The following is a 9808-nucleotide window of genomic DNA, read 5'->3' as shown; positions in this document are numbered from 1 at the left end:
ATTATTATTATTTTTTAATGGGGATGGCAGTGGCCTTACCTCTCCAGCAGGAGACGTCAGTCACGTGCAACCCTGCTTGGAGGCAAGGCCTACCTGTCAGGTTAGGCTCCGGTCTGCCCCGGGGCTGAAGCATCTGATGTAAGTTTGTTCCCCTCTTTAATCAGGATCCTCTTGTTTCAGACCGATAAACCTTTAAAGAAATTAAGGTCCAGGAAGTCCTAATCTACCCCCACCCTCAGCAATCACTTTGTCTCCCAGCACCGCTGCCTGGCCAGATTTCCTGTGGCCCCACCTGAATGATGAAACATGGGATGGCCATTGCACTCCCGGGCCTTCGGAGATAGAGATCCTTGGTCCTGATGCAACTCTTCGTGTCTTTTACACAAAGCTCTTTGGAAGCAGGGGCGCTAGGACCCGACGGACGCCCGAGGGCTCTGGGCCGCTGTGGGCCCGAGAGTCACTTTTGCACCGCGGACAACAGTAGGGACAAGGGTGGCTCAGTGCATCCATCTGATTTGGGTCCCAGTTCTCAGCCCCAGGACCAGGCGCTAGGAACCCCAGCCCATCAACACTCCTTTAACCACCCTCCCCCAACCCCTTCCTTGGGAGCAGTTGGGAGATGGATGCGGACACGGTATGGGGACTAGGCGCATATGGGAGGGGGGAGACGGACACCCCTCATTAAGCCATCCCCTGGGACTGTAGAGTAACTGGCGGGTGGGCAGGTGGGCAAGTGGGCTGCGGGGAAGGGGGAGCTCGGAGCCCGGAACGGCCCAGTTTGGGGACCCCATCCCCATATCATTCGCAGGGCAGGGTTAGCATGGGGTACGTGAGGGAGGGCCGGCCACGTTAAAGTCGGCTCCCCGCTCCGCCGTCCCCCGGGCATCCATCCGTGCGCCCAGTGGTACGCTTAGCTCCAAGTTCCCAGACTCGGGCAACCGTTTTCCCGGCCCACCGCCCCTTCAAGTTCCCCTGCCTCTCCCCCCGCGCGGTGACGGCTACCCCATCCCCCAGCAACACGACCCTATAATAAACAAGTCTTTCCTTGATCCACCCCTGCCGCGAGCGCCCTCGGGGACCTTGGCAGCTGCAGCCGCGGAGGAGCCTTTCTAGAAAGGGGGCGTGGCCACGGCTCGGGGTTCGGCCGCCGAAGTGCTGGGGCTCAGCAGGGGCGGGGCCAGGCCGCTGTCACCGGGCAGGAGAGAACGTTGCGAACGTGCGCCCGGAACCCATTGGCGGAGGCCGGCCACACTCCCGGGTCTGGATTGGGCTGCTGCTCCAACGGGGCGTGGCTTCTCCGGGCCAGTCCTTATAGCCTCTCGGCGCTGGTGCTAGGGACCGCGGCAGGCCGAGAGGGAGCTGAGCGTGGTCCGAGGGGACAAGTCCGGGCAGCGCTCGGGCATTGGCACCAGTTCGCGCACTCATTCAAGCGGCACTCGTCCCAGCCCTTCTCGCTGACCGCGCCAGCTGGTAAGTGTCCCGTCTGGATGTGCCGATCCCTGCGCGGGGAGGCCTCAGTCGTGCGGGTCCTAGCGTTCTCCGTCCCCCGGCGGGTGCAGCCCCCAGACTGACGCCAGGTCCGTGCCCCTCTTGCCTTACAGCGTCTTCGGCCGCTGCCGTATCCTGAGCTCATCTGCAAACGTCCTGGTGTCGGTCCTCACCATGCCTAGCCTTTGGGATCGCTTCTCGTCGTCCTCCTCCTCTTCGCCTTCGTCCTTGTCCCGGACGCCCACCCCAGGACAGCCGCCGCGCTCAGCCTGGGGGTCGGCGGCCCGAGAAGAGGGGCTCGGCCGCTGCGCGAGCCTGGAGAGCTCGGACTGCGAGTCTCTGGACAGCAGCAACAGCGGCTTTGGGCCGGAGGACGGTAAGCCACGGGCGGAGGCGGAGGCGGGGGCGGCCGCGACTCGGGGGCCGGGGAGGCGAGCGGAGCGCCGCGCCGGAAGGAGTCAGACCCACCTTGGCTTCCTATCCCACCAGAACCCAGATTGCGGAGGGATGGAGGAGCGGGGGAGGGGGGTTGGAGTGTAGGGCACGAGTGTGGGGTGGAAACTGAGGCACAGAGTGCTGGTTTCTTGGGGAAACATCATCGCCGCCGCGAGCGAGTTGCTCTGACACCCTCCCCTGTGTGCTCTCCCTTGCAGACTCGGCATACCTGGATGGGGTGTCCCTGCCTGACTTTGAGCTGCTCAGCGACCCCGAGGACGAGCACCTGTGTGCCAACCTGATGCAGCTGTTGCAGGAGAGCCTGGCCCAGGCACGACTGGGCTCGCGGCGCCCCGCGCGCCTGCTGATGCCCGGCCAGCTGGTGAGCCAGGTGGGCAAAGAACTGCTGCGTCTGGCCTACAGTGAGCCGTGCGGCCTGCGGGGGGCGCTGCTGGACGTCTGCGTCGAACAGGGCAAGAGCTGCCACAGCATAGGCCAGCTGGCCCTCGACCCCAGCCTGGTGCCCACCTTCCAGTTGACCCTAGTGCTGCGCCTGGACTCACGCCTCTGGCCCAAGATCCAGGGGCTGTTTAGCTCCGCCAACTCCCCCTTCGTCCCTGGCTTCAGCCAGTCCCTGACGCTGAGCACCGGCTTCCGGGTTATCAAGAAGAAGCTGTACAGCTCCGAACAGCTGCTCATTGAGGAATGTTGAACTTGGGGCCTGGGGGCCGACGCCGACCCCACAGCAGACAACTGAACTTTTGGGGTGGACATTGGCAGGCAGGAGCTGAGGAGCTGCTGCCTGTTAGTTAGAGAACTGACAACAGCCCCTTGAGGGGAGGAAGGGGAGGTGGGGGAGGAAGTGTCTCCCGGGAAGCTCACTGAGGTGTAGAGGTGGCTTCTCCTGGTGGGCACAGGCTTGCCCTCAGTACTGTAGCATGAAACAAAGGTTTAGGGGCCAACCAGGCTTCTGGCTGGATGTGTATGTAGCATGTACCTTCTTTTTATTGTTACCGACAGTGAAGACAACAGTGGTGTGACGGCCAGGAGAGCAGCTGGGCTGCACTGGCCTCTGCAATTGCAATCCGTGTGTGCTCAAGGGAGCTGGCCCTGGGGGGAGGGGAGGTCCTCGAGGTGTTTTGTGTATCTCATGGTCTGAAGGGGCCAAATGTGTGTGTGCTTTGTTTTTGCATCTTTTGTTTTTTTGACCGGAGCTTCACTACTGACCTGTTCTAGGCAGCTATCTTACAGACGCATGAATGTAAGAGTAGAAAAAGGTGGGTGTTGGGATCACTCGGGGGATCTTTGACACTTGAGAAAAAAATACACCTGGGAGCTGCGCTTGTAACCACCCCCGAAGTGTACTGAAGAGTTTATCTGTGCGTGGTGGGGCTGATGGGGGTGGGGGCTGGCACCCCTGCCCCAGAGGAGTGCCATCTGGGTCTTCCATCTAGAACTGTTTACATGAAGATACTCCCTGTTCATGAATACACTTGATGTTCAAGTATTAAGACCTATGCAATATTTTGTACTTTTCTAATAAAAAAAGTGTTTGTTAAAAGTTGGTTGAGCCTCTTATTAGTGCTAAGAAATGAAGGGAGTGGGATGGGAACTGTTAAAAGGTGGGTTCAATCAAAGTCAGGCCACCTGTGCGTTTCTCTGTCCCTTTCCGGGGCTGCCTGCCAGCCTGGTAATGGAGGTATGTGGGTTGTGTGCCATCTGTGCCAAGAACCTGGATCCCTGGCTCTGCTGACTGAGGCTGCCAGGGGGAATCACTGGAAGGTGAGGAGTGAGTCAGACCTCCCACAGAGCCAGTCAGTAGGCAGAGCTCACCTGGCTGCCCCCTGGGTTAGGCCCAGTTATAAGGGCCCCCTAAGCCCAAGTTCCTTACAGGCAATAAAAGGACTGCAAGAAACTGCTTCTGTTTAAAAAGCTCTATTTGTGCTGCAATCATGAAAATTACAAATTTTATCTTTGGATAGAAAAAGGCTATAGGGCAGGGATATCAATCCATGGATTTTGAAAAAGACTATTTCCTTCAAGGCTCTCACTAGACAAGGAAAACAGGGCTCAGAAAGGGACATGACCTCATGGGAGGTGTGGCCCAGGCAGGTGCAGAACACAAACACACACACATCCCCGTGCACATGAAGGTGAAGGAAGGACAAGTGAGGGCTTAGAGAGCAAGGGGATTGCAGACCTGTTTTCATGGATGACCTGGACTCCTTGTACTCTCTGGGCCCCAATTTCCTTATCAGTGAAATTGAGGTTGGGCCAGATGAAGGCCAAGGCCTTCTCCACTTCTCACTCCCTGGGACTGGCAGGCAGTCCTCCCACACTGGCCTTTGGAGACTTGTTATCTCCCTTGTTTCTCTTCCTGGTCCCAGATATGCCTTGTTTGCCCAACTGTAAGACGGTAGTTCTTCCACTCGAGTGTGTGGTCAAATCCCTTGGGCCCCCAGTTAACACACAGACCCCTGGGCACCGGGGGAGGCGCTGGCCAAGTGCCGCTGGAGAGGAGCCCCAGGAATTTTCACCAGGGATCTGACGCAGGGTCCTGCACTTTGGGATGGTTTCGAAAACTCGCATCTCCGTGGCAGAACTGAGTGACTTATTCCCCACAATGGATGAATTTGTGTTAGAACTAGATTTGAAAATGGTGTTAGCAAATGAGAGGGTACCCAGAGCAGTTTTAGGAGAGCCCTCACACTCATTTTCTGAGCACATCCTCCTAATAGCCACCCTGTGAAGTGTGGGTCTGGTGGGGGTTTGCAATGTTACAGATTAGTAATCAGAGGCCCAAGCCCTTGAACGGCCATCTTCTTCTGACCATGGCTGACCTGTCCACTGGGCCCCTCAGGGTAGGAACTGGGAGTGAAGCAGGCTCACCATCTGTGTGGTGTCACTTCCCCACGAATTCAGATCTGTGCCAACACTCACGGCTGTGCTTCCCTGGCCCCAAGAGAGGAGCGAGGAAAACAACTGTGGATAGCTCCGGAGCAGTCTTGTTGGTACATGGAGGCTGGAGGCAAGTAACCATTAACCCCTTTCCAGGACTAGGAGGCAGCAAGCACACCCAGCTTTTCTTAAATGGTTCGACTGAGGCCAGAGGAAAGCTTGGGTTCCCAAAAAAGCTCAGCTGAGACACCCTCTCCTGAAGCTAGACGGGCTTTTTTCACCGTCACAGGCTTGCAAATCTCCACAGGCAGGACAGAAGGGCTCCCCGGTGGGAGCTCTTGGGCCTCCTAAGATGCAACAGGAAGCCCTGCCCCAGACATTGGGCTTTTGAAGGGAAGATGGGGCTAAGACTTTGTGGTTTTATTACTCCTGTTGCCTAGTGTAGAGGAATGTTAAAGGCTGAGATCCTGGAAGAGAGGTAGTGTCCTTGTGGCTAAGACCGCCATGCAGTAAAGATAGTGAAGTGTGGGTTTGAATCCTGGCTCAGACATTTCTAAGCTGATGACCTTGAGCAAGTCTCTTTCTGTTTCCTCTGTAAAATGGGGGTAATAGTGAGGAAGCTAGTGGCTGGGCAAGAAATGAGAGGCCTGTGCTGGCTGAAGAGCAAGCACCCTGCACAATAGGGACCACCTTTGACTTCCTTCCCCTCTGGTCCTGCTTTTCTCTAACATCTTTTCAAAAGCCATTATTTTAACAACAGTCATGTCAACATATGACCTTAATACATTCTTGTGAAAAACATCATTTTGGAGTAATGTGCTCAGATAGCTGTTCTTCTAAGCCTGGCATATATTAAGCACCCTGTAAAAGATTCCTTTCGTAAGCCCTGGCCAGGTAACAAAGTTAGTTGGAGTGTTGTCCCAATACGCCAAGGTTGCTTGCTCCCTGGTCAGGGTACAAGGGGTGTGTATGTATGTATGTATGTGTGTGTGTGTGGGGGGGGGGTTCCTTTAATATTACCCCATGGTTCAGAAGAAAATGCAAAGGCCAAGAATGGCTCAGTGAGCAGGGCTGCAGGCCTAAGATGGGAAGTGTGGCTTCCTAATTCCTGGTCCTTCCATTCAGCTCCCCGAGCCCTCCTGCTTCCCCAGCTCAGGGTGTCTGGGTCAGCCACATCCTACTTTTGCTGGTAGAGATGACCAAGTGCTGGTGAGGCAGCCCAACTGAGGAAACATGAGGCACAGAAACCAGGCTCAATTAATAGATTATTACAGGACTCTGTCATTATCCTGAAAGGGGACGCTTTATGAAAGAATCACAAATTAGAATACAGCCCATTAAACCCAGACATATCCATGCAGGAGCCCAGTGAGGAGTCTTCATCCCCATTCCAACTGTGGCAATGACTGTGGTCATGTAGTACTAGTTGCTGAAAGCAGACACTGATGGACTGTCACTTGATTACTGCATTCATTCATTCAACCCATATATAATTAAATGGATCCCTGGGGCTGCAAGGGAAAGCCAAAGTAAGTGGGAACCCCTAAGAAAATGATTCTCTCTTTCTCTTTCTATCTCTCCCCCCACTAGGTAGTGACACACACACTAACTTCCCAGGAAAAAAAATCTGACAATATAGAATGACTAAAAGTATGTAAGATAAAACTAATTTAACTGTATACTTAAAATTGATCAATTTTATTGAATGTAAATTACACTTCACTATATGAATTTTTTACTTATTTTTAGAGAGGAAGAGAGAGAGTGAGGAGAAACAATGATGTGAGAGCAATACATCGATTGGCTGCTTTCCACACACCCACTACCGGGATAGAGCCCCAAACCTGGGCATGTGCCCTGACCTGAATCCTGACCTGGAATCCAACAGCAACCCTTTGGTGCACAGGGACAATGCCTAACCAACTGAGCCACATTGGCCAGGGCTTCAATGAATTGTTGAAAAAGGTATATGTACACAAAAATTAACTCAAAGTGGATCACAGACCTAAATGGAAGAGCTAAACTATAAAACTCTTAGAAGAAAATACAGGAATAAACCTTCATGATCTTGGATTAGATATGACACCAAAAGTACAAGCGATAAAACAGATGATCAACAAGTTGGACTTTATAAAATTTAAAAACATTTGTATTTCACAGGACACAATCAAGAGAGTTAAAAAAAAAAAAATCCCATAGACGGGGAGAAGATATGCTGCAAATCATATATTGATAAGTGATTTACATCTAGAATGTATAAAGAACTCTTATAACAATTAAAAATGAGCAAAGAATCTGAATAGGCATTTCTCCAAAGAAGATGTACAAATGACCTATAAGCCATTTATGAAAATATGTTTAACATTATTGGTCATTAAGAAAATGTAAATCAACTTTCAAGGACATGCCATTTCATACCACCAGAATGGCTATAATCAAGGAGACAGATAATGTCAAGTATTGACAAGGATATGGAGAAACTAGAACCCTCATACATTGTTGGAGGAATTGTAAAATGGTGTAGCTATTTTACAATTTCTCATAATGTTAAATATAGAGTTACCATCTGACCCAGCAATTTCACTTCTAGGTATATACCCAAGATAAATGAAAACATATACCCACATAAAACCTTATATATGAATGTTCATAGCAGCATTATTCAAAATAAAAAATAAAAAGAGAGAGAGAAAAAAAACTTATTGACACAGACAACAGAGTGGTGATTGCAGGGCAAGGGGGGCTGGAGGGAGGTGGAGGAGGGTATAGGAGGGATAAAGGTGATGAATGGAGACTTGACTTGGGGTGGTGAACATATAATACAGTGTACAGATGATGTGTTGTAAAATTGTGCACCTGAAACCTGTATAATTTTATTAACCACTGTCATTCAAATAAATTCCATAAAAAGTAAATCATTTAAAATGTTTTAATACACAAAATATATAAAATGAGCTCCAGTAGTTGTGTTTTTTTTTCTCTTAAAAAATTTTTTTTAAATTGATTTCAGAGTGGAAGGGAGAGGGTAAGAGAGATAGAAACACCAATGATGAGAGAGAATCATTGGTCTGCTGCCTCTTGCACACTCCCTACTGGGGATCCAGCCGTGACCTACTGTGACCTACTGGTCCATAGGTCTATGTTCAATCACTGAGCCATGATGGCCGGGGAGCTCCATAAGTTTTAAAAATAAATTATAGCTCCACAATTAAATATGGTAACTTATGAACCACATGTAAATAAATATGGTAAATTTTTCACTAAGAAAAGGAAAACGAAAGAAAAGCCATGAGTATTTTGGATCAAATTTATGTATCGTCTGTCTCTGCCAATAGAATGTCAGCCCACATTTTTTATGTCTAGAACAGAGCCTGGCCTATCGAAAAAACTAATGAGCCCAGGCAGATGCTGAAGGCGGCGGAGGGCCAGGTCCTGGTACTGAATGGCGAAGGCATCTCCTGGGCCGCCTGGCGGCCATTGGGGCCAAGCAGGTGCTGCTGGGTCGGAAGGTGGTGGACGTGCACTGTGAGGGTATAACATTTCTGGCAAATTCTACAGAAACAAAATGAAGTACCTGGCCTTCCTCTGCAAGCGGGTGAACACCAACCCCTCCGTCGGCTCTCACCACTTCCTAGCCCCACCCCCCACTGCATCTTTTGCAGACAGCGTGAGGCCAAGCAGGCCGGACCCCTTGGACCACCTCAAGGTGCTTGATGGGATCCCGCTGGCCTATGACATGAAAGAGCAATGGTTCCCGCGGCCCCCAAGGTTGTGCGCTGGAACCCTACACTGAGGTTGGCCGCCTACACGGAGGTTGGCCTACCTGGGACGCCTGGCTCATGAGGTTGGCTGGAAGTCCCAGGCAGTCACAGCCACTCGGGAGGGGAAGGGGAAGGAGAGGGCCAAGATCCATTACTGGAAGAAAAGGCAGCTCGTGAAGATGCAGAAACAGGCCAAAAAGAAGGTGGAGAAGAAAACAGACAGATACACAGAGGTCCTCAAGACTTAATGGTCTTCTGGTCTGAGCCCAACAAAACTGACTGTTAATTCCTAAAACAACAACAACAAAACACCAAGCTAATGAACATGTGTAGAAGAAAGGAGGGATCGAAGGACCATGACATCCCAAATCTTCCATCGCCTGGCCCCCCAAGGGGCCACTTCCAAACACTTTTTTAAAAAATGTGGTAAAGTGTACAACATAAAATCTACCATACTAACCATTTTAAGAGTACAGTCACTAGTGTTGAATATATTCTCATTGTTGTGCAACCTTTCTCTAAAACTTTTCATCTTGTAAAACTGAAACTTTGTACTCATTAAACAACAATTCCCCATTCCCCCTCCCCTCGGCCCCTGGCAACTGCCATCTTCCTTTGTGTCTCTATGGATTTCACGACTCTAGGTACCTGATGGAAGTGGAATCATATAGTATCTGCCTTATTGTGCCTGGCTTACCTGACTTAGCACAATGTGTTCAAGGTTCATCCATGTTGTAGCAACTGTTAGAATTTCCTTTCTTTTTAAGGCCGAATAATAGTCCATTGCATGTCTACACCACATTTTGCTTATCCAATAGATACGTGAGTTGCTTCCTTCTTTTGGCTATTGTGAACAATTCTGTTATAAATATGGGTGTACAAATACCTCTTCGAGACTTGCTTTTACTTCTTTTGGGTATATGCCCAGAAGTTGAATTGCTGGATCATGTAATAATCCTACTTTTAATTTTTTGGGGAACTACCAAACTGTTTTCCACAGCAGCTGCACCATTTTACATTCCCACCAACAATGCACAAATTCCAAGCACTTTTATGCCACTCCACATCCCATCCACGTTCAAATTAGCCCAGCAATCAAGTCCCACTGCACCCATCCCTACAAGGGGGTGAAGGGCTGGATGAGGGCTATGGATCTGCGGTACTCTACGTGCTCTAGGAAGTTGGAGGAGAGAGGGTGACAGAGTGAGGACAGGTTCCAAGAGGAG

At 50.7% G+C, this 9808-nt stretch overlaps 1 protein-coding gene and 1 pseudogene across 2 annotated transcripts; both read left to right on the top strand.

The window, feature by feature from the left end:
• Positions 1-1319: 1319 nt before the first annotated feature.
• DDIT4 (DNA damage inducible transcript 4) lies at positions 1320-3487 on the top strand. Its single transcript, XM_079794057.1, has 3 exons — positions 1320-1470; positions 1602-1864; positions 2142-3487. Exons 2-3 carry the CDS (start codon positions 1663-1665, stop codon positions 2633-2635), a joined length of 696 nt encoding a protein of 231 aa, XP_079650183.1. The 5' UTR covers positions 1320-1470; positions 1602-1662; the 3' UTR covers positions 2636-3487.
• A 3090-nt stretch (positions 3488-6577) lies between these two features.
• On the top strand, positions 6578-8846 carry LOC307112755 (large ribosomal subunit protein uL13-like; annotated as a pseudogene). The gene has a single exon. The product of its transcript is annotated as a large ribosomal subunit protein uL13-like (transcript).
• Positions 8847-9808: the final 962 nt, after the last annotated feature.

This window comes from Cnephaeus nilssonii, assembly GCF_951640355.1.
Source record: "Cnephaeus nilssonii genome assembly, chromosome: 16".
NCBI classification, from domain to species: Eukaryota; Metazoa; Chordata; class Mammalia; order Chiroptera; family Vespertilionidae; genus Cnephaeus; species Cnephaeus nilssonii.
Note: the sequence above shows the minus strand (reverse complement) of the source record. Positions and strands in the feature narration are given on the sequence as shown.

Bases quoted from the DNA above. Each gene is read 5' to 3' on its own strand.
- DDIT4 (XM_079794057.1), top strand. From the start codon at position 1,663: ATGCCTAGCCTTTGGGATCGCTTCTCGTCGTCCTCCTCCTCTTCGCCT. The intron at 1,865-2,141 runs GTAAGCCACGGG...TCTCCCTTGCAG, and splicing joins CGGCTTTGGGCCGGAGGACG to ACTCGGCATACCTGGATGGG.